General features: G+C 39.6%; 1 protein-coding gene and 1 long non-coding RNA gene across 2 annotated transcripts in view; one reads left to right on the forward strand and one right to left on the reverse strand.

The window, feature by feature from the left end:
- Positions 1-13: 13 nt before the first annotated feature.
- On the reverse strand, positions 14-1010 carry LOC143863500 (uncharacterized). Its single transcript, XR_013240885.1, has 3 exons — positions 850-1010; positions 579-668; positions 14-61 (listed from the first exon to the last, which is right to left on the reverse strand). It is a non-coding gene; the product is annotated as an uncharacterized LOC143863500 (long non-coding RNA).
- Positions 1011-9942: 8932 nt separating this feature from the next.
- LOC143864058 (pentatricopeptide (PPR) repeat-containing protein) overlaps positions 9943-25338 on the forward strand; it is a 31445-nt gene continuing 16049 nt past the window's right edge. The window contains exons 1-3 of the mRNA XM_077374873.1: positions 9943-10864; positions 19799-19926; positions 20290-20430. Coding sequence (XP_077230988.1) covers positions 10025-10864; positions 19799-19926; positions 20290-20430 — 1109 coding nt within the window. The 5' untranslated portion in view covers positions 9943-10024. The remainder of the gene's footprint in view (positions 10865-19798; positions 19927-20289; positions 20431-25338) is intronic.

Genomic DNA, 25338 nt, shown 5'->3' on the forward strand with positions numbered 1-25338 from the left:
AGAGAGAGAGAGAGAGAGAGAGAGAGAGAGAGAGAAGGTATCTTTATATTTGGAGTCACCTCTGTCATAAGAACAAAAAGCCTGAAACATTAGATCCAAAGATTATGAGACACATAATGTCACAAAGAGGAAGATGATAAATTTGTGAAACGAAAGAAGTTTTAATTAGACGAAAAGAGCATATTGGTGAATAAAAAGGAAACATTTATCTATAAATAAGATCGTAAGCTGAGACCTGTTAAAAAAATTATAATTGAGTATTGTGAAATGAAAGAAGCTTTAATTAAACCCCTAAAGAGTATGGTTGCCGAGAAAAAGGAAACAATTGTGAAGAGGATGGTAAAATCAGCAGCTGAAACCTGTAAAAAAACTGAAATTACAGAGGCTTTAATTAAACCTAAAGGAAATCAACACCCGAAACTTGTAAAAGTATCTATAAAGAGTATGGCGGTGGGGATGTAGTAGAGAATGGGAGATGGAGAGAGAGAGGGAGAGGAGTTAGCACTTTAAGAGGATAGTGGCGTAGATCTAGTAGGGCATGGTTGATGGAGATATAGGGAAAGATCAACAGTTCAAACCTAAAAAAGAAGAAAAAGAACTCCCCAACGGATGTAGGGACTCCGGCTCCATTCCATGAGAGCGATCCCCCGGGTTCTTTTTCACTCCACCTGCAATAAAAAATGAGGGAGTAAATATATTTTCAAAAACCCAAAACCCTATATACAAAACCCAAACTAAATACCCTGATTAAATGCAAAATACCAAAATAAATTATTAAATGAAATGGTAAGCTGCAGACGAAGAGAAACAAAGGGATAGAGGGAGATCCAAAAGAAGAACGGAACTGACCGGCTCTTCTTGATTGAGAGGAAAATAATAATTTAAAAAAAGTCTTCTATGGCTGATGTTCTTGCTGGATGAAGTGAAGAGAGAGAAGAGAGAGAGAGAGAGAGAGAGAGACGTGTAGGTAGATAGGAAAATCTCTTCCGTATAGAGAGTCATGCAGATGGGGATAAGGATGGATGAAAAAGGAAAATATCTCTTCTGCATAGAGAGACGTGGAGATGGGGATAAGGATGGATGGAAAAACAATGTAAATCCACGTCACATGGCTTTGTGTAGATAGAAAGGAAAGTTGATTTGAAACTTTATCTATGTAAATTTTTAAAGGGCTGGATGGTAAAATCCCATGAGAGAGAGTGCAGGAGATAAATCGACAGATGAAAAAAAAATCCCTTTTCCGAGTTCCTATATTGTAGTATATATATATATATATATATATATATAGAGAGAGAGAGAGAGAGAGGAATAAGAGTGTGCGGTCGAGGGCCTAAACACATGGGTCCCACACTTTTTGTAGTGATCAAAACCATTCATTTGCAAGGTCCTATCATAGATAGGGTGTGTACAAAAAATCAGCTCCATTGGATCATCCTAACCCCTCCAAAAGTGGACGGCAAAATGGGCAGATTTGTGGCAAACGGTGTCTGTCCATTTTGCCCTCCACTTTTGGATGGGTTAGGATGATCCTATGGAGCTGATTTTTTGTACACAACCTATCTATGATGGGGTCTTGCAAATGAATGCTTTGGGCCATCCTAACAATGTGGGCCCACATGAGTTTTTGGCCATCGACCGCACCAAGCTCAGGTGCGGTCGAGCGCACACTCTTATTCCTCATATATATATATATATATATATATATATATATATATATATATATATATATATATATATATATATAAAAGTTAGTATTCCTCCACGGGGTGTGGAGTGGGGACCACCTTTAGGGTCCGTTCGGATTCCTAGAAAGGAATGGAAAGGGAAAGATGTGGTGACTAGGAAAGGTAAAGGAATGGAAAGATGTTTCCATCAAAAAAATTTCGATTCCACTAGTGTTTGGTTTTCTTTGGTTGGAAATTTTTCCAATTTCAGATGGTGTAGTCGATGGTGGACCGCTAGAAACTAAGAGCAGCAAACGACAGTCAATTTTTTGGCGGTCGACTATGGTTTCAGCTAGAAAACCATTCGCATGAGATAGTGTTGTTGGAGAGGATTTCGCATGCACGCACATGTGTGTGTGTGTGTGTGTGTGTGTGTGTGTGTGTGTGAGAGAGAGAGAGAGAGAGAGACTTCTACATCAACCGACAAGGAGTAAACAGGGGAAATCCCTATTTTCAAAAATCAACTTTCCCTTGAAATTGTTGGATTTTATTAAAAAAAAATCTAAGTTTCAAATATTCCATAATTGGGCTAAGGCTTTAAGGTGGCTTTTCATATTCCTTGGTCTCCAAAAGTCATGCACAAAAAGACAAAAGAGTGGGCCTTTCTTGGTGACTCTTTGTATTCCATTTATGATGGCTCTTTGATTTTCTCCTTTTAGTTGAATGCCTTTAGTTCTCTCATTAAGGGTGATTCCATAAAATGAAGAGACTCTTGGCTAGCTTCTAACAAGAGAAAAAAAAAGAGAAGGAAAAAGTTATACACCATTGTTGTGGTGTGTGAAAGGAAAGCCAACCAAGGGTGTGTCCCATATTTTGGTGTGAGATTAAGATCTTCACAAGAAGCCTCAAAGTGTTTTTGTAGAGCCCGATTTGCTTAACTCTCGAAGCTTTGCCTTCAAAGTGTTTGGTAGGTGCACACCAAACACTTAGTTGATGTTCCTGGAGACGGTTCGGTCGTCAGATCCTTGCACCGGAATAGGGCCGAATAACGTCTTAAGCAAAGCGTTCGAGAACGTACAACAGCTCAACATACAATAGGATCATCTATATTCGGTTTGATTATCATCTTACTCTAAGATTAAATTACTGCAGTTTTCATTTTATTATTTTTCCCCAACAATCCTAAGACATTATTCGTATAAGATGAATACTGCAAGAGCTATGGGTATTGATGGTCTAAAGCTTAAGAACTTTGACGATTCTGATTTTAACGCTTGGCGTCGAAAAGTGATTTTTGGAATGCAACTTCTGAAAATCTATTATATTGTTCAAGAGAAGAAACCCGATTTTGAAGAGGAGAACTCTAAGGAAGAGGCGGATTGGGATCGTGATGATGAATTTTGTAGAAGTTATTTGCTCAACTATCTGTCAGACCATCTTGCAGATGTTTATGGCCAAAACAAAATAGCTAAGGCAGTTTGGGATAATCTGGAGCAGCAATATAAAGATGAAGAGAATTTGTCCAAGACTCATCTTATCGACAAGTTTATAGATATGAAATTTGAAGATGGAAAATAAGTTTTACCCCAAGTGAAAGAACTTGAAAAATTGGTGTTGAAGCTTGAACAGAAATCTATTAAGCTTAACAATGTTTTCATTGCTGGAACTATTGTAAACAAGCTCCCTCCTTCCTGGTTATCTTTCTCTACGGAGATGCGTAGAAGAAAAAAATAAGTTTCTCTTGATGATTTGAAGCGGTTCATTCGTATTGAAGATGAAGCCCGAACTCGTTCTCAAATTGCGTTGCTTGAGAAGCAGCAGGCTACTGCCAACATGATAGAAGCAAAGTCAGAAAATAACAAGGGAAGATATGATGTGAAAAAAGAAGAAGTGGAACAAAAAGAACCTTAATGTGCAGAAAAAGGATTTTAAGAAGAAAGGTCAATGTTTCAATTGTGGAAAGTATGGCCACTTCGCTAAGGATTGTAGGGCACCACCAAAGAACAAAGAACTGAAGGAGTCGATTAATGTTGTAACTGAAAATGAAGAGATTTCAGATTGTGTGGCAGTAATCTCTCATGTGGAGGGTACTTCAGATTCTACTGATTGGTGGCTAGACACTGGTGCTACTTGTCATGTGTGCACCAACAAGTCACTATTTTCTTCTTATGTTGCTTCAAAGGAGAAAATGGCTATGGCGGATCGTTCTACTACTGATGTGCTCGCTTCTGGGACTGTTGTGTTGACACTCACGTCTGGGAAGACTCTTACTCTAAAGAATGTCAAGCATGTTCCATCCATAGCTAAGAATTTGGTGTCTAGCAGTCTTCTATGTGATGCTGGTATGCGTCTTAATTTCAAAGGTGGTAAAGTTGTTCTTTCTTATAATAATGTGTATTTTGGAAATGCTTACCGCACTGATGGAATGTACAAAATGAGCACTGTATCTTCTGTTGTTAATGAAATCACGAGTTCTGATTATTCTGCGGAGTTGTGGCACAATAAACTTGGTCATGTTAACTATAGAAAGTTGCAAGACATGAAGAGCTTGGGATTATTACCCAAATATGGGGGTGATAAACCTGGAAAGTGTGAAGTGTGTGCACAAGCCAAAATTATCAGAAAGCCTTTTCAGAAAGTTACTAGGAGTACAGAGTGTCTTGATTTGATTCACTCTGATACGTGTGATTTCAGAAGTTTCACTACAAGAGGAGGTATGAAGTATTTTGTCACCTTCATCGATGATTGCACTCGATTCTGTCATGTGTACTTGTTGAAGTCAAAAGATGAAGCTTTTGGGAAGTTTGTGGAATTCCGAGTCAGGGTTGAGAAGCAACAGAGTCGACCTGTAAAGAAGCTCAGAAATGACAAAGGTGGTAAATACCGGTCCAATGAAGTAAAGGCATATTTCAAGAAGCATGGTATTGTGGAAGAAACCACTGCCCCTTACTCACCTCAATCAAATGGAATTGCTGAAAGGAAGAATCGCACGCTCACTGAGATGATGAATTCGATGCTCATCACTGCTAGACTTCCTTCATGTTATTGGGGAGAAGCTCTCTTGACTGCCAATTTTATCCTGAAGAGGGTTCCATATTCAAAGACAAAGATCACGCCACATGAACTTTGGTATGGTTATCCACCTAGTTTGGATATTCTTAAAGTGTGGAGGTGTCTTTCATATGTTAGAATACCAGATATCAAGAGACCAAAGATTGGACCAAGGGCTAATATGTGTGTATTTTTTGGGTTCGCTGAAGATAGTGATGCTCGAAGGTTTTTGGATCTTGGCACTAACTCAATCATTGAGGCCAGAGATGCTGAGTTCTTTGAAGACAAGTTTATCAAAGACAAGAATGTTACACTTAGTGATCTGCTAAAAAACTCTCATGCAGAAGAGTCTATTGAACCAGAGGTTGTCTCCCTACCAGCTTCTGAGGAGGTTATCAATAGAGATTCAACCATGTCTAAGGAAGTTGATGTGAATGATGATTCCATCATTGCTGAATCTCATGAGCCTTGTTCAAAACGTATCAAGAAAGCTAAATCTTTTGGGAACGACTTTATGACATACAGTGTTGAAGCAGATCCACAGACATTCAAAGAAGCGATGAGTTCGAGAGATGCTCTATTCTGGAAAGAAGCTGCTAATGATGAGATGGACTCATTGATCCAGAACGATACTTGGGAGCTAGTAAATCTTCTTGAAGGTGTTAAGCCCATTGGTTGCAAGTGGGTCTTCGAGAAGAAGTTGTGTGCAGACGGTTCCATAGAGAAGTATAAAGCCAGATTGGTGGCTAAAGGCTTCACTCAGAAAGAAGGTATAGACTTCTTTGACTCTTATGCACCAGTTTGCCGGATTACAACAATTCTTGTTCTTATCGCTTTAGCAGCAATAGAATGAATGATTGTACATCAGATGGATGTGAAAACGGCATTCCTGAATGATGATCTGACTGAGGAACTGTACATGCAACAACCAGAGGGATTCTGTGTTGAAGATCAACAGAACAAAGTGTGCAGGTTGATAAGATCTCTCTACGATCTAAAACAAGCTCCAAAGCTATGGCACGAGAAATTCGACAAAATCCTCAGAAGTGATGGATTTGGTGTCAGTAACTCTGATAAATGCCTATACAACAAGGTTGATGGGGATATGGCAGTAATCATCTGCCTCTATGTAGATGACATGCTGATCATTGGGACAAATATACAGACTGTGACTTCTGTGAAAGATTTTCTTTCATCATATTTTAGTATGAAAGATCTTGGAGCTGCCAATACTATCCTGGGGATCAGAGTTCTGAGGACAGAGTCTGTGATTGGTTTGTCTCAATCTCATTACATCGAAGGCATGCTGAAGACATATGGATATTTTGATCTGACTGAGTTATTTGTTCCATATGACTACAACCAGAAGCTCCATAGCAATACTGGAAGAACTGTAAAGCAATTGGAGTATTGGTAGTCTGATGTATGCAATGCATTGCACCAGGCTAGATATCGCATTTGCAGTGGGGATGCTCAGTAGGTTTACGAGCAATCCAGGTAAGGAACACTGGAATGCAATCCAGGGATTGATGAGGTACTTGAAGGGTACTCTCAACTATTGTTTGTTCTTCTCTGATTATCCATTAATTGTAGAAGGTTTCTCAGATGCTAGTTGGTGTTCGAGCCAGACGAGTCTAGATCGACTGGAGGCTTTGTTTTTACCTTGGGAGGTGCTGCGATTTCATGGAAATCCATGAAGCAGACCATAATAGCTAAGTCTTCTATGGAGTCAGAGTGTTTTGCTTTGGAAAGTGCTGGAGATGAGGCTGAGTGGCTCAAAGATCTTCTGCTAGATCTTCCGTTGAAGAAATTGCGTTTGTCGGCAATTACTATCTTTTGTGATAATCAAGCGACCAGCACTGTTGCAGAAAACAAGCTCTTCAATGGAAGAAAGATGACTCTTCGTCTGAAGCACAGCTATCTATCGGATCTGATAAGTCGAGGGGTCATTGCAGTGATCGATGTTCGATCATCAGATACTGTTGTTGATCCTATGACAAAAGGTCTGAAAAGAGATTTGGTCATGCAGACATCCTCTAGAATGGGACTTATGTCCATTTGAGGTATGAAAATTAGCATTTGAATTATGATCATTTGCATTTGGTGATGGTCTTTTGTGTTTATATCTACCATTGTAATGACATTTATGGTTCAAAGACTTGTCTAGCTAACTTTGTCATTCATGGTTCAAAGAATAAAACACAAGTAAACGGATTCATGATTGCTTGCATTTGTTGCATAAAGGACTAAGTGCATGTGTTGCATAAGGGTCTCATTGCATTTATTGCAGAAATATTCTCTTGCTTGTCGGAATGGGTCTCTTGCTTAGATAATCTATTTATCTTTGTATCTACCATTAAACTATATTAGTGGTTTAAAGCTTAGTCTACCATCAAATATAGTTCATGGTTCAAAGAATGAAATATGAATGGATTTGTTTTGGTGCACTTTAATATAAATTATTTGAGATCATTCCTGTGTTAGTGCACTTAACCTATCGAAGTAGAGGATGGTTGTACGCCTTGATGAGCCCAAAGCACTTTGTGTGTGGGATGCATGACATGTGCATGCCCTGAGGGACTCACCTATGTATGGGTAGAGGCATATCACCTCTCATGTCTGAGTAGGTAAGACTGTTAGAGCCCATGCAAAAACATGAATGAGTTGAGGTTGGCTTTAGTGCCTTAATGAGTCCTGAGTATTGTGGATACTCTGAGGAACTCACCTATGCGCGGGTGGAGGTTTGCCATCTCCTATGTAATCTGAAGGATTGCTAGAGCCCACACAGAAACCTGTCATGGTAAAGAGGTTGGTTGTTAAGCCTTAATGTGGTCCGAGGTACTTCGGGTACGGGGTGTTTGACAGGAACACGCTAAAGGACACACCTATGTTAGGGTGGAGACTATGTGTCTTCTATGGAGCTGGCATACTCCTAGAGCCCTCGCAGAACAGGACGAGCACTGTGTGCTATTTGTTTCAGGCAAGCTTGTGAGTAGTGTGGTAGTTCAAGGCGTGGTCCACTACGCACTCGTACTCTAAGTCTAGTCATGTGTGATTACTGAAAAGTAAAAAGGTGTTGGTTCAAGGCTAAGTCCACCATGTACTTACATTACAATTCAGATAATCTATTTGAAAATTCAAGTCTTCAGACATTTTCATTATGCACAATGTGACTAGAGCTCTCTGAGTTTGTGAATGATTTGAAACTTGTGGGGGATGGTTGGATTTTATTAAAAAAAAAATGTAAGTTTCAAATATTCCATAATTGGGCTAAGGCATTAAGGTGGCTTTTCATATTCCTTGGTCTCCAAAAGTCATGCACAAAAGGACAAAAGAGTGGGCCTTTCTTGGTGACTCTTTGTATTCAATTTATGGTGGCTCTTTGATTTTCTCCTTTTAGTTGAATGCCTTTAGTTCTCTCATTAAGGGTGATTCCATAAAATGAAGAGACACTTGGCTAGCTTCTAACAAGAGAAAAAAAAGAGAAGGAAAAAGTTATACACCATTGTTGTGGTGTGTGAAAGGAAAGCCAACCAAGGGTGTGTCCCATATTTTGGTGTGAGATTAAGATCTTCACAAGAAGCCTCAAAATATTTTTGTAGAGCCCGATTTGCTTAACTAGAGAGACTCGAAGCTTTGCCTTCAAAGTGTTTGGTAGGTGCACACCAAACACTTAGTTGTTGTTCCTGGAGACGGTTCGATCGTCAGATCCTTGCACCGGAATAGGGCTGAATAACGTCTTAAGCGAAGCGTTCGAGAACATACAGTAGCTCTACATACGATAGGATCATCTATATTCGGTTTGATTGTCATCTTACTCTAAGATTAAATTATTGCAGTTTTTATTTTATTATTTTTCCCTATTTGCACCAATAGAAACCAAACAAGCAGTCAATATATATTGACTCGAAAATGACTACTTCCCCTTGTAACCAAACAAGTAAGTCAATATATACTGACTAAAAAATGATGTCGTTTTCTACCTACGGTACTAACTACTAAGGAAAGGCGATTTTTGTTGCAACCAAATGGACCGTTAAGGAGACTTCTTCGTTAAATGTGGACCATTGGTTCTATTATCTTAACCATCCATGGCATGACAAGAAGGTGTGCACAAAACTATGTTGTCACGCATGAGTGATAGGCAACTCTTTGAAGGGTCAGGAATGTTCGAGCGAATAGGCTCATTAGGCATGCTCAACGAATGAATGGTTTTGATAGACCAACAAGTTGTCTCAAATGCACTCAATACTCGTTAATGTTTGGAATGGTACGATGGGCACCTTAATCCAGTGTTTGGTTGCTCAAAAGCCAGGATGGCTTAGGGGTTTTGCGTGACAATTGAGTGCCACGTTAGTGAAACCCCTTGTCTCATTGCCAATATAACATTGAAATCCTTGGTTAATCATTTCATGTCCCCTCCCCTGCGAAATCCAAACTAAAGGCCTTAACTTTTGATTTGATTTTCTTGGGAATAATGCTTTACTCTCTCCCTCTCTCTATTGGTTACGACACCCCAGCCACCAGTCTCAGAGGTTGACATGTAAACACTACTTACCACTATTCTACTAGGTAAGTTCTAGATAAATTCAGGAATTTGCTAGGGTCCATCGCAAAAGGCATTTTGCGGAATGTCTGTTACTGAGAGAGCAGCCACATACACTATTGAGTGCCACGTTACTATGTGGCTGCTCTCTCACAGTAACAAACATTCCGCAAAATGCCTTTTGCAATGGACCCTAGCAAATTCCTAAATTCAATGCCAATCTCCTCCTTTCATTATTAATCTACCAGGTAAATACCTCCAAGTCTCCAACCAAATACTTCTTCACGTCTAGGAACACCAATATCATTTCATGGTAAATGACGAGTTTTTATATGGTTTAAGCCTTTATAGTCCCGTATTTTTCAAAAAGTACTATCAGGATCACACCATAGGATGATTCAAACCGTCAAACAGGTTGTGCCCAAAACAATCATTTCTATAGTATGATCCCAACCCTCTGATCTATAGAGCAACTGCATATTACGGAATCTCTATAGATCGGAGGGCTAGGAACATCCTATTGAAATGATTTTTGGGGCCCGACCTATTTACATCATGTTCCATCACATTAATGGTTTGGATCATCCTATAATGTGGTTCGGTCCGTCGAGTACGTTTTTGAAAAATCCGGGACTATAAGGGCTGACACCATATAAAATCCCGATAAATGAAACAAAAATATACAAGGCCCTTCTCAACTCCACAATTCCCACTGTCTCATCATCTTATCTCCTCTCTCCCCGTTGCAAATTTCAAGCAAAAGATGGATTGTTTCCCCATTTCTTCTTCCCTCTCTCACTCCTCCCCCTTCTCTCCCTCTCCCCTCCCCATAAAATCCAAATGCCTCTCTCCATCCCTCAAATTCTCCCCAGAATCCGACCCATCCCCACACTCTTTTCGCCGCCCTAAAAACCCAACCCTAAAAAATCCCCTCCCCAAATCCAACCCTCCAAACCCTAAAAAACCCCCCTCTAACCCCCTCCGAAATCTCATAAATCCCTCCAAACCCCCCACCAATCCAAATAATCTTACCGACAAGCTCTGGCTCTCTAGCAAAATCTCACCCCCTCCACCAAAAGAAACCCTAACCCTAACCCTAACCCTAGAAGAAGATAAAACTAGGGTTTCTTCCAGCGCAGATTCCGGTCCTCCTCCTGCTCCTGATTTCCGTCAAGATGGCAAGATCTTCGTCGGGAATCTCCCCCTCTGGATAAAAAAGAACGAAATTGCCGAGTTTTTTCGACAATTTGGTCCTGTGAAGAATGTGATACTGATAAAGGGCCATGAAGATCCTGAGAGGAATGTGGGCTACTGTTTTGTGATTTATGGTGGGCCGACTGCGGAGAGCTCAGCTTTGAAGGCGGTGGATTTTGATGGGGTGGAGTTTCATGGGAGAATTTTGACAGTGAAGTTGGATGATGGAAGGAGATTGAAGGCTAGGGCTGAGGAGAGATTGAGATGGGTGGCAGGGGAGGATAATAAGGATTACAAATCCAAATGGCACGAAGAGAGGGCGAGCTCTTGCAAGGAGTTTCGGAAGGTTTTAGAATCCAAGTCGGACAATTGGCAGGCTGTTGTCTCGGCCTTCCAAAGGATTAAGAAGGTTTGCTATCTTGAAATGTTTGGGTTTTGATGCCAGAGTTTTATGTTGTTTTGAGTTTTCTTTTACAAATTATGTTCTCAAAATAAGCTGTTAGTATTACTTAGGATCTAGGTTTTAAATTTTGGTTTCTGAATGCGTTTCGGTTTCGGACCGAAATTTTAGCCGAAATTAAATCTATCGAAATCTTTTAACGCCTATTTTATCTCGTACAGAGGCCGAAATTTCGGTAATTTCGGCTGAAATTTCGAGATAATATTAAAAAATTATCAAGAATCCAGATTTTTGGGTGAAATCCCTTAAATTTCGGACAAAATTTCGATCGAAATTTCAATCGAAATAAAGTAATGTTTTGATTACATGGCATTTCTATCGAAATTTAAAACCTTGCCTAGGATTTAATGTTAGTTTTACGTCGTTCCCTCCCATCGGATCTTTTTTTTTGTTGAACTATGAAAGTTGGATTAATCAGAAGGGGATAAAACGCCACCATGACTGAGATGGCCAGTACATGAAAAGAATAAAAATACAAGGAAAAATTGCCGATGGGTGACACCAAAATAGCGTAATAGTGGACGGGGGACACCTTTTCGAACCCTTTCAGATCCACGGTTTCATTTAAAGTGTTGAGAATCCTTTTAGATCTAGGGTTTCCCTTAGAGTGTTGAAAATTCACTTCTAGATAGTTAAAAACCCAATTATAGAGCTGTAATAACCCCTTTTACAGCGTTGTTAACACTAATAACCGTCTTCTAGAGAGTTGTAACCCTCATTTACAGTTTTGATAACCCGTTTCTAGGTTACTTGAAACTCCCTTTTAGGGTGTACATGACAATGTTTTTTTTATTGCTAATAACCTGTTTCTAGGTTACTTGAAAGCCTCCTTTTATAGTGTTGTCAAATCCATATTATAGAGTTCTGATAACCCTGCTTTAGCTTCCTAGGTACATGACAACGCTTTTTTATTGCTGATAACCTGTTTCTAGGTTACTTGAAAACCTCCTTTTATAGTGTTGTCAAACCCCTATTATAGAGTTTTGATAACCCTGCTTTAGCTTCCTGAAAATCTCCGTTGACACTTTTTTATAACCATTGTTTTATTGTTGGTAACGACCATCAAGAGTGATGATAACCCTATTGTAGATCTTCGAAAATCCCCTTTTGAGTGTTGATATTTCCCCCTTTTTATGTTTAGAACCCCCATTTCCAGTGTTGATAACCCGTTTATGGATACTTGATAACCCCTTAGTGAGACATAACCCTCACTCTCACTGATGATAACCTCCTCTAGGTAGTTGATAAATCATTTTTTATGTTTATATTGGTGATAACCCCAGCTAAATTGTTGTGTTTGATTCTTGAGAACCCCCCTTCAGTGTTATCAACACTATGATAACCCCTTTGATACTTGATAATCCCCCTTTTGAGACTTGATAACCCCCTTTTGACTGATGATAACTCCTTCTCTGGACATGTTAATCCTTTGGGCTTTGATAAGGTGCCTCAATTGGATTAACCCTTTCTTTGGAAGGTGATTTGCCTTTTTGGGGTTTGCTAAACCTTTTTTTGGACTTCAAGACCCTTGTTTAGACACTATTTTTTAGACCATTTTTTGCACTTGAGAACCACGTTTTGGACTTCAGAACCCCCTTTTCAGGAACATAAGCCTACAATGTTAATTATTATGTTCCATTTGTTTTCTCACGATGATATATATATATATATATATATATATATATGGATTGGAGAAATGACAGTCTGCAATGAAGGGACGTGTAAGTATGCTCTTTTGATTGTTGTTTTAGAATGTTAGTAAATAGAATGCTCTTTTATGCTCTGATTATATAAATAGGCAAAGGGGGCTCGAAAGTCTTATAGAAAGCCCGCAATGGGTTTAAGGAAGGTGAAAGAGAAAATCAAATGTGAGAAGGGGAAAATCAAGAAGAAACATGTAAGTGTATATGATCTTTACTGTTTCAATCTTAATAAGTTGATAAAAGTGTTAGCTTTGATGATGTATTTTGTTTTATAGGCCCCATATGTTCCTGAACGTTGTTCTCTGTCCTGCTTTAACAAGGAAATGCGGAGCATACAGTTCCAGCAATGGTATTATGATGTTATAGCCAAGACTCATTTCAAGGAATTGGTCCGCCTAAAAGAGAAACCCCTAGAAGAGATTGTCATCTACAAGCCTCTTATTAGAGCACTACATAATAAATGGGATCCGGCCACCAAGACATTCACACTAGGGGGTATCCTAGTTCCGTTTAAGGCCATCGATGTTGCATTGGCTTTACGTCTGCCACTAAGAGGAAAAAGAATGAAGTTGGTGAGGGTTGCTTGGACGGAGAAGAGTAAACCTACTCTTTTACTGCCCGGTTGGCCATTTCCTAAAGGCTCTGTAATGTAATGGCATCTGTTCTTGCTGAGGAAATTGAGGCTTTAGTTTGTCTAGAGGACTAACCCTCCGTAAACAAGTGTGTCAAATATGTAGTGCTACACCTATTTGCTACCGTTTTATTCACCCAGAGTGCAGATCGGGCCGACCAGTTGTCCTGGCCCTTTATCGATGATTTTGAAAAGATGTGCTACTACAACTTGGGTGAAGCGGTATATGATTGGTTAGTGGAGTATTTAAACAACGTAAGCTTGGCTGGCGGCAAATATCTTGGTGGTTGCTCGTTGGCGTTGCAGGTATGATGGCCTAAGCCCGTGTGTAATAGTCTGCCTTTGTTATTGATCTTACAATTAACAAACTATTAACAAGGCCTGTCTTATCTATGCAGGTTTGGCTTTTCGAGCATACTAAATTGGGGATACCAAAAAATTCTGATGCCCGTGCATGTCTTCTCAAGTGGAACTGGAAAGGAAATGAATCGAGGAAGTACTCTTTGATTGAGCATCAACACAGAGAAATCTGATGTGAGACAAAACTAGATATCGGATCGGATCGACTCTAATTTTTTTTATCTAACAACCTTCCCGAATCATCAGGTGGTGGTCATATTGATGCCACGAGAGGAGGGACTAAGATACCTTTCCGATTAAGTATTGCAATAGAGCACTTCTATATTATATTTCACTTGCTAATCTTTACAAATCCATTATTGTTTCCTTTATTTGTATGTTAGGAACCCGAGGAAGCAGGAGCCATTGGCCAACTAAAACCATTAAGGCCCCCCTACAATCCCACCATTGTTCGGCACACCTATGGTTGAAGGAAGGAACACCGTAGGTGAGGAGGGCGGTGAGGCTGGGAGGATCAAAAGAGAGTCGGAGAAGATAAGAGAAGCATGGTAGGTTATCAGAAAAGATAGGGGAGAGATTCAAGTGGGGAATGAGAGGTTAAGAATAGAGAGGGTGGAGATTGCAGAGGAGAGGGATTATTTAAGGAAGGAGTGGGACAAGGTGAGAAGAGAGAAGGATGAGCAATCTGAAATGGAGAACGAAGAGTTGAGAGAAGAGGGGCGGGGGGGGGGGAGAAAAGAGGAGGAAGATTCTATAAGGATGAGGGAGGTCGTGATAGGAAATGAGACGCAGGAATTCAGAGATAAATCTGAAGAAGTCCCACTCTCTTTTGATCCTTCCCATCCTCACCGCCCTCCCCACCTACGGTGTCCCATCCTTCAATCGCAGGTGTGCTGGACAATGGTGGGATTGTAGGGAACTGCTTTAATGGTTTCAGTTGGCCAATGACTTCTGCTTCCTCTGGTTCCTAACATATAAATACGGGAAACAATAATGGATTTGCAAAGATTAGCAAGTGAAATATAACATAATATAGAAGTGCTATATTGTGATACCTGATGAGGAAGATACCATAGTTCCTCCTCTCGTGGTGTCAATGCGACCTTTACCTGATAATTCGAGAAGGTTGTTAGATAAGAAGATATTAGAGTTGATCTGATACGATATCTAGTTTTATGCCTCACCTCAAAGGGTGTCAATTTTGGCTCGGGCTCGGAAGCTCGCTCGAGCTCGGCTCAGTAAAAGCTCGGCTCGAATCCTTAACGAGCCGAGTCGGCTGGCCAGGCTTGTTAAGCTTAACGAGCCGAGCCCGAGCTATGCCAGGCTCGGCTCGTTAAGGATTTAATATATTTAAATATATATAATATATATTAATATATACACTAAAAGGGTTGTCCAGAGAGTGAAAGGGGGAGGCAAAATATGTCCTTTTTTTTGGAACCCCATTTGTTACTTGGACCACTCCCTGTGGTGTAAAAAAAGTAGTCAAATTACACTAGATAGGGCTGTCCAGGGAAGATGAGGGGTGTGAATATATCATTGCCTTAATATATCCCGAGCTCGGTAAAGGCTCGCGAGCCTGGCTGAGCCTAACCCAGCCTAGTCGAGCTTGAGCTTGGTTTGAGCCCGAACCAAGCTCTTGAGCTTAACGAGCCGAGCCGAGCTGGGCCAAGCTCGGCTCGGCTTGTTTACACCCCTACTCACCTCAGATATCTCTATCTTTTGATGCTCAATCAAAGAGTACTTCCTCGATTCATTTCCTTTCCAGCTCCACTTGAGAAGACGTGGACGGGCATCAGGATTTTTTTGTATCTACAATTTGGTATGCTAAAAAAGCCACACTTGCATAGACAAGACAGACCTTGTTAATAGTTTGTTAATTGTAAGATAAATAACAAAGACAAATTATTGTATAGGCTGAGGCTATCATACCTGCAACGCCAGCAAGCAACCACCAAGATATTTGCCGCCAGCCAAGCTTACGTTGTTTAAATACTCTACTAACCAATCATATACCGCTTCTCCCCAGTTGTAGTAGCACACATTTTCTAAATCATCGATAAAGAGCCAGAACAACTGGTCCGCCTGATGTGCACTCTGGGTGAATTATACAGTAGTAAATAGGTGTAGCAGTACATATTTGACACACTTGTTTATGGAGGGTTGGTCCTCTAGACCAACTAAAGCCGTAATTTCTCCTGCAAGTACATACGCCATTACAGAGCCTTTAGGAGATGGCCAATCGGGCAGTAATGGAGTAGGTGTACTCTTCTCCGTCCAAGCAACCCCCACCAACTCATTCTTTTTCCTCTTAGTGACAGGTGTTAAGCCAATGCAACATCGATGGCCTTAAATGGAACTGGGATACCCCCTAGTGTGAATGTCTTGGTGGCCGGATTCCATTTATTATGTAGTGCTCTAATAAGAGGCTTGTCCATGATAATATCTTCTAAGCGGATCAATTCCTTAAAATGAGTCTTGGCTATAACATCATAATGTCATTGCTGAACTGTATACTCTGCATTTAATTGTTAAAGCAGGATGGAGAGCATCGTGCAGGGACATATGGAGCCTGCAAAACAAAGTACATCATGAAAGCTTGCACTTTTATCAACTTACTAATATTGAAACAGTAAAGATCATGTACGCTTACATGTTTCTGCTTGATTTTCCTCTTCTCCTTCTTTAAACCTATTGCGGGCTTTCTATTAGACTTTCGAGCCCCTTTTGCCTATTTATATAATCAGAGCATAAAAGAGCATTCTATTTACTAACATTCTAAAACAACAACAACAAAAAGAGTATACTTACACGTCCATTCATTGCAGACTTTGTAATTTCTCCAATCCAACTATACAAATCACTGTGAAAAACAAATGGAACATAATAATCAAAATTGTAAGCTCATGTTTTTGAAAAGGGGTTCTGAAGTCCAAAACGTGGTTCTCAAGTGCAAAAAATGGTCTAAAGAAAGAGTATTTGAACAAGGGTCTTGAAGTTCAAACAAGGTTTAGCAAACTCCAAAAAGGCTTATCACCTCCCAAAGAAGGGATTAATCCAATTGAGGCACATTATCAAAGCCCAAAGGATTGACATGTCTAGAGAAGGGGTTATCATCAGTCTAAGTGGTGTTTATCATGTCTCAAAAGGGGGATTATCTAGTATCTGGAAGTGGGTTATCAACTCCCTAAAGAGGGCTTATGAAGTACCTAGAGGGGGTTATCATCAATGTAAGTGGGGGGTTATCATGTCTAAACATGAGGATTTTCAAGTAACTCGGAGTGGGTTATCAACACTATGAATGGGGGTGATCAAGTCTCTTAGGGGTTATCACTTATCACCACTCTGAATGAGGTTTTTGAAGTATCAAAATGGTTATCAACAATCTAGATGGGGTTTATCACTACTATAGATTGGGGTTATCAACACTATGAATGAGGGTGATCAAGTCTGTTATGGAGGGTTTCAAGTATCACTACTCTAGAAAAGAGGTTATCAAGTATCAAAGGGGTTATCATGGTGTTGATAACAATTTGAAAGGAGGTTCTCAAGTATCAAACACAATAATCTAGATGTGGTTATCACCACTATAAACATAAAAAATTGCTTATCAACTACCTAGAAGCGGTTATCATCAGTGTAAGTGGGGGTTATGTCTCAACATGGGTTATTAACTATCCAGAAACGGGTTATTAACACCCGAAATGGGGGTTCTAAACATAAAAAAGGGATTATCAACACTAAAAAAGATATTTTCAAAGATCTACAATATGGTTATCATCACTCTTGATGGGGTTACCAACAATAAAAAAGTGGTTATAAAAAGTGTGAAAGAGGATTTTCAAGAAGCTAAAGCGGGGTTATCAGAATTCTATAATAGGGGTTTGATAACACTATAAAAGGGGGTTTTCAAGTAACCTAGAAACGGGTTATCAAAACTGTAAATGAGGGTTATTGACTCTCTAGAGTACGATTATTGAGGTTAGTAACACTGTATAAGGGGTTATCACAATTCTATAATTGGGTTTTCAACTATCTAGAAGTGGATTCTCAACACTCTTAAAGGAAACCATAGATCTAAAAGGGTTCTCAACATTCTAAGGAAAACCATAGATCTAAAAGGGTTCTCAACACTCTAAATGAAACCGTGGATCTGAAAGGGTTTTCAACAAAGGCATCTTTATAGAGGCAAAATAATACAAAAAAATACAAAAATGAAACCCTAGCATACCTGAGAAGATGAGGACCGTGCCGGAGAAGATGAGGAACACGACGGAGAAGATGGGTTGCCGAGCGATGGAAACGAATATGGGTTGAGATTCACGCTTGCAGAAGCTGTGAATTGCAGAGGCGGTGAAAAGTGAAAAAGGAAAGTTAAAAAAATTAAAATAAAGGGCCTTTTGCCCTTAGGGGTATTTTTGTAAAAAACTATGTCAGAAAAGGTGTTTTGACTTCCTTTCACAAGGTTTGAAAATGGTGTCCCCCGTCCAGTATTACGCTATTTTGGTATCACCCATCAATATTTTTTCCAAAATACAACAATAAAAAACCCTCAAGGAGGAAGAAAGTAAAAAAGCTCTAGGGAGTCCTTGGCTATTCGGCTCTAGTTAGCGAGTAGGAAGAAAGTCAAAACGCTCTAGGGAGTCCTTGGCTATGCTAGCTCTAGTTAGTTTATCTGCCTTGCTATTTGTTACTCTCCTAATATGCTAATAGGAAATTGATGAACTTGTTACTCGATCTTGAATCTCATCAAACCAATGCAAAAATCTCCACGATGGGGGTGAGTTCCCTTAACCACCTAAATACATTGGGGTTGTCTTCCTCTACAATCAAGCAGTCTATGGAAGACCTCTCTATGATCATCAAGCCCTAGAGGGACTGCTCCAACCTTTGCCTCATTGGAATCCATGATCCCTATAGGTCTCGAGAAAGACCACCTTGAGGACCCTAGGTCATCTCTAAGGAGGCCACCTACTCTAGATGGACCAGGATTGCCCAGGCTAAACCCATCACAGTTAAGATCACAGTTAAATTTTCGTATCCCCGGGCCGGGCAACTCTCACCTGGGGAAGGAGTCTCCACTTGTTCACTACTATTACAAATCTTTCTCTAGCCATGCCTTAGGTTGTAGGCTGTGTCAAACCTAAGGCTTGGAAGAGTCTTAGCTCACGCTATGGTAATGGCTATCCCTTTCGTATATATGAATTACAAGCTTTTTATGAAGCCTTTAAACACTAGCTTATTTCTTTCCTTCCATAATACTCAAATAGTAGCTAAGAGGACCACTTTCCAAAGGATCTTACCTTTCTTCCGCCATGTGATAAAGAACCGGCAGTCCAAAAATTCGATGAGCCTTGACGAGAAAACCCATGTTATGCCAAATCTGCTAATAATTCTACACCATACCTTCCTAGCCATCCTACAGTGCAGGAACATATGGCTGACTAATTCCCCAGACCCCGCGCATAGGGCGCAGTGGTCGACAATCAGAATGTGACGATTGCGAAGCTGATCCACTGTGAGAGTTTTGTCCAGGAAGGCTGTTCGTCCAAACACACAAACCTTGGGAGGAGCCGGAATGCCCCATACTCTTGCCAGAGGTGAGGCTCCGTGGCCAGTATGATTTGACGGTGAAAGTCCCTTAGAAGCACCAGATCCAAACCCTTCTATATTCACCAGTCCTCTTGATACAGCATGCCTCTAACATTGCCAACAGCCTGGCTACCTGATCCAACTCTCTATCAAAGAAGTTTCTTCTAAAGTTGAACTTCCATGATATCCCGTTCTCCATCTACGCAGAGCAATCTTTTACAAGTACTTTCTTATCTGAGGCAACCAAAAACAAGGCAGGGAACACTTCCTTCAATGGAGCCTCTTGAACTACGTTCTTCTCTTTTGTTTTCATCTGATCAAATAGATATAAAAAACAATAAGTTTCCTCCACTCATTTTCAAAAAAAAAAAAAAAAAAAAACAGTGTCCTCTTCACGCCTATATTCATAAGTGTATGCACATTTAAATTGTGTTGGAGCATTTCTTTTCTATATATGCACATATTTTATGTGTCTGAATGATGAACTATGAGCCCTTACACATGAACATGACAGCATGTATTAGCTTTTCATTTTGATAATCTGATGCAATTTATGCTCGGTTTTGCTTGAATTAGTTTCTTCTCTTGGGTTTTCAGCCTTCTAGAGGAGAGTTTGCGTTGATGGTGAAATATTATGCTAGGCGAGGGGATAAGCATAATGCACGCTCAACTTTCGAGAGTATGCGAGCAAGGGGAATAGAGCCAAGTTCATACGTCTATACTAAGTAAGTAGAGACCATATCTGCTCAAGTTCTGCTAGATGGTAGCTTGGTTTTCAATGTGCATGGTTTTCAATGCATTTAGTGTCTCATCATATGCACCAAAATTCCATTACTACTTCTATTATCATCATCATCATCATACCCACCATTTCTTTACAAACATTACAGAATATTAATTTCAAATTGTAATATTAGCAGTCTAGTAAATCATGCTCTTTTGTTTTTTTATCTATCAAAAGGAAAGACATGATTTAGGGCAATGCTTGTCACTGGACAAGTAATAGGTAGATCCATGTTGGAAAGGTTTTCTACTATTGCTTATCAGAATTTTATTTTCCCACATTGAGGGTAATTCATTTCATGCAGCCTTATTAACGCTTATGCAGAGGCTAGAGATATGCGGGGAGCATTATCTTCTGTGGAAGAAATGAAGTCTGATGATATCGAAATGAGTTTGGTGACATATAGTGTTCTCGTCAAAGGCTTTGCTAATATTGGTGATACTGAGTAAGTAAAAAGTACACATCTAGCACTATATTCCTTGATCTCTGTGTTAGTTGATGTAGTGATGCAACTTTCTTTTTTCGAGCGAGCGCTCATTTTCTTTTTCGGTTCACTTTCAGCATTCATTAATTGAACTTCTGACTAACAGTTCTAGTAAATATCTGCTATAGTTTTCTATCAATTGGACTCCAAGCTGTTTCATCAACTATAAAAATAAATAAGACCTTATGATATAGGTTCTAATCTATCCTCCTTACCAATGTCCAGGAAAATCAATTCTCAGTCATAGCTTGGGTGAAACACTCATTTTTGCCAAAACCTGTGTTGCCCCTTGAAGAAAAGATACACTATTTCACTTTTTTTCTGCAAGGAAATAAAAAAATGAGCTTGAATCACTCTAGAAAATTCTCCAAAGAGATGTGCTAAGGAAATCCAATTTTTTCTGTTGAAAGCATGTCAGATCTTATTCTTGTTTTCCCGACCCATCTCCATCCATCAATGGGGTTTTAGTGTGGCTGAAAGTGGGTCCACAATCACAATAAATGTTTCCCCCCTTTCGTTAATTAGTCTCCTATTACCATTGCGTTCACCATTCGTCGCATATTATGCTCTTTTCCTGTTCGACTATTTCTGAGTTGGGTTTTTCTTTTCTCGACACCCCATTATAGTGTTAGGGTGCGTTTGGATTACGGGAATCAGGAATCGGTAGGGATATCAAATTTGAATCCTATTCCAATACCTCCGGTAAAGGGATTGTTGATACCGATTCTCTCCACAAATGGCAGGGTTAGAATGATCCAATGGGCCTGATTTTTGGTCCACACCCTATCCATGAAAGGGCCTTCCAAGTGAATGCTTTGGACTCCCAAAAAATGTGGCCCCCCACCCTGTTTTTGCACTCGTGTGCAGGAACCCTTTCCTCATACACACACACACACACACACACACACAAGTAAAAAACCCAGTGCGATGCACGGGCTGACAAAGCACTGTACGGACCACATCATAGGTTGATCCAAACTGTCCATGTGATGGAACACAACATAAATAGGTTGTGCCCATAAAATCATTTCCTTAGGCTGATCCTAGCCCTCCATTCTATAGCAGTTTCCATAATTGTTGTTCCTCTTAAGGTGCCCAGAATTCGTTAATATTTTTCAAGGTGTCCGGAATTCGTAATATCATGTAATCTGTTCACAAAAATCCGTAGTATTATGTAACATATGTATCCAATCCATAATTTTGCAAAGACAAAACGTCACTATGTTGACTTTGTCCACTTTTTTTTATTACAAAAGCATAAGGGAGGGGGGTAGGATTGAAATTATGTGGCTTTAATGGGTGCCTTTGTTAAAAAGCATAAAGGAGGGGGTAGGATTGAAAATATGTGGGTTGAATGGGTGCCTTTGTTAAAAAAAGTCAAAAAAAGTGATGTGTAATTCTATTAGAATTTTGGGAGAAATTCAAATAATTCTCTTCTTTTCTCTTTTGCTATATATATATATATATATATATAGAGAGAGAGAGAGAGAGAGAGAGAGAGACTATATATATATATATATATATATATATATATATATATATATATATATATATATAGAGAGAGAGAGAGAGAGAGATTTTAGGTAGGGAGGGAGGGATATATAGAGCGAGAGTGGAGAGATTTTAGGGGGAGTGAGTGGAGAGATTTTAGGGGGGAGAGAAAGAGTTTGAGAGAGAGAGATATATATTTTAGGGAGAGGGAATCGAGAATAACCCCTTTGGGCGGTAATGATACCTCCGTTTTTCTGCTTATTTTTCCGACGTGCTTATTCCATTACGCCTAAAAAAGCGACCTAAGCTGCGGTATTAGTAGAAAGGGTACAACATGCCGATTGTTATTTTTGAATCCGGAGAATCAAACACACCCTTAGGGTTTTGTTTCTTCTGCTCCTACCTATCTTATTTTCTTTCGGTATCGTGTTCGTCTTTTATCTTCTTCTCTTTTACTTATTGTTCATCTTCTCTCATTTATGGCCTTCTCCCTCCTCTCCCTTCTCTCCCTCTCTTTTAATAGTTTGTGGCTCTTTTTTATTTAGAATCCAGATTGGTTAGCTTTTGTTGGAAACCATTTGTTTTCTTTGATTTAATCCTTTAATGTTCAATCAATTATTTTTTCCTAGTTTGATTACTATTTATACCTTGTTTAGATTAATTAGGATGATATGAGGCTAGAATATGATAGTTTCTTTTGTTGTTTGGAGAAAACTAGGAGGGTGCATTTGGATTGCCGAAATCCGAATCAGGAATCGGTATCTGATACCGATTTTAGGTGTTTCCGGCGTTTGGTTTCGTTTGGCCAGCGGAATGGGAAACAATAATCGACTCCCACCGGAAAAAACACCGGAATATTGGGGGCGTTTTGTTACCCGCCCGAGAGGGTGGTTTTCTGATTCCCGGAATCAATCAAGAGGAAAAAACGGCGTTTAGGTTTTTCGTTCAAGACCTCCTCCCAAAACAACGATGTTACTGGACTCCTCATCTCAAACTTCTCTCCACGACTACATATCAAGACCTAGGTATCCCAAGTATGCATCTCTCTCTCTCTCTCGCTCTCTCTCTCTCTCTCCGGTTTCTGGCCATGAATAGAGAGAGAGAGAGAGAGAGAGAGAGAGAGAGCTCTCTCGCTCTCTCTCTATCTCCCCTGTTTCTGCCGCGAAAAGTGAGACGGTTCTCTCTCTGGTGTTAACCCAGAGAGGAGCTTCTCTCTGCCATGTTTGTTTTGGGCGTGAAACGCCTTTCTAACATTTAACTCTCAATCAACTTTCTGTTTGATTTACAGCGAAGTTGATTGAAAAGATCAAATGTAGTTGGTTTTGGCCCAAATGGTGAAGACTCGCCCATCTATTCCGGAAATCCGACGCCATCGTAAGGATGCCCACTGGTTTTGGCCCAAACAGTGGAGTCTCTGGAAGAGAGGCATAGTGAAGTGGGTTCTGCTATTTCTTCGGTCGGGCATGAACGAGTCATGGCACTGATTGAATCAGAAAATGCCTAGATGAAAGGCTTGTTTAAGCTGCTACTTGTAGAGGCAGAGGCATGCATATCTGTTGCTGCTATTCTTCTCTTCCGAGAGAGAGAGAGAGAGAGAGAGAGAGAGAGAGAGAGAGAGAGAGAGAGAGAGAGAGCATAGGTTTCATTGATCTAGTGGTGGGTTTTGTTGATTAGTTGATAATTTTCTTGATTTAGTTGTTGCAGGTTGAAATTGTGTTCTGTTTGGAGGAAAATTTCTTGGTGTTCCCTTTGGACATGGATGGTCATCTATTAGACAGATGGTCAATGGAGGAAAAATTCTTTTTGTTCCAGTTTCCTCATGCTGCAATTTAGAAAGAAAGCTCCTTTAAAGCCAAAAGCCAAGAGAAATGCCAGTGGCTTGCTTGCAAAGTGTTCATCAAGTAGTTTGAGTTGGCTCCCCATCTCAAGCAATCTATGTTATTCCTAGAGATGCATCTGCCTATCTCCTTGGCTACCCTAATTTTTCAAAATGCCTAAAATAAATAATAATAAAGACATGTGTGTTTGTCTTATTATAAAAAACAAGTATTAGTGAATGCAATATTTATTGAAAATTTCATTCCATTCCGACATTAGGTTGGACGGTACCAAATGCGAGAATCGGAATCATGGTTGATTCCCAAGATAAATTATAGTGCTTAAACAAACACTAGAATTGGAATCATTATCGGTTTACGGAAGGAATTGGAATTGGATTGGAGTGTGTTACCGATACCGATTCTTGATTCCGGCAATACAAACGCACGTGTAGAACTTTGAAGTAGAACCATGGAATGGCAGAACTATAGAAGTATTTTGGCTTTTATAATCAAGATATAACCAACAATGACAAAACTTCAAGTTCTAGGTATCCTTTTACTTTCAAATTCTAAGCATAACAATAACTCCATGCTTTACTGAAGTTCTTATGTGTTTGTGTCATTGTTTTAGAATTCCCACTTTAAATGAATACTTGATTTAGTTATTCCTTTTTCCATTTATATTATTTTTTAATTAGTTTAATTATGTTGCCGAATCCATAGACCTTATTTTTGGGGGCTCGCCATACTGGCTTGAGTTGTGTTATATTTTGTCTCTCGGATTGTTGTCTAGCTAACATGGACCTCAAACCTTACATTTTAAGTCGTTAGTCTTAGATTTGAAATCCCACACATGAACGATCAAGCCCTCTGATATGTACCGGTTTATCCCATGTCTCTCTCTCTCTCTCTCTCTCTCTCTCTCTCTCTCTCTCCAATTGCTCTTGAAGGAGCAGGGCATGGTCGTTTTTTTGTAGAGAAAATGATGGCGAAGTTTGAATTTGTTTTTCCTTACTGGATCTGGATGAGCTGTCTCATCCAGTTCTACGGGGCACACAACTACTTCCTATCTTGAGTTATGCTTTGGTGGGGGCAATTCATCTTCATATCATTATTCTTTTTAAATATGATTTATGAGTTCAAGACACTTTTATGATTCTATGAGAACTATGATACTTCTAAGGTTAGTTCAAAGCACGGACTACAAAGTAAAACATTGATCTTCATTAGCATAATGTCTGCCCTATGTGCATAATGTTGCCCAAAACTCAATTAGATTAAGTTATTAAAAATAAAAAGAAAAGGATTAAATCATTAGTTCTAGGCTCTAGCACATAATTTATATTGAATACAAACAATTTTCATCATTTTAAAGGAATTCTTTTGAAGTAAAGTTAAAAACATTAAAATGAAAGAGGAAATAGATCGAGCACATCCCCTGCATAGAGTTAGCCCTAACAGTAACACACAAAAAACATAGATCTATGCATTAAATACTTTCCTCAAAAAATGAAATTGCCATATTGCCATAAATTTTTATCCAATGTTTGGATTTGGC

The sequence above is a fragment of the Tasmannia lanceolata genome, unplaced genomic scaffold (genome assembly GCF_043159265.1).
Source record: "Tasmannia lanceolata isolate RefF3 unplaced genomic scaffold, GAP_Taslan_0.1 ptg000044l, whole genome shotgun sequence".
Taxonomy (NCBI): domain Eukaryota; kingdom Viridiplantae; phylum Streptophyta; class Magnoliopsida; order Canellales; family Winteraceae; genus Tasmannia; species Tasmannia lanceolata.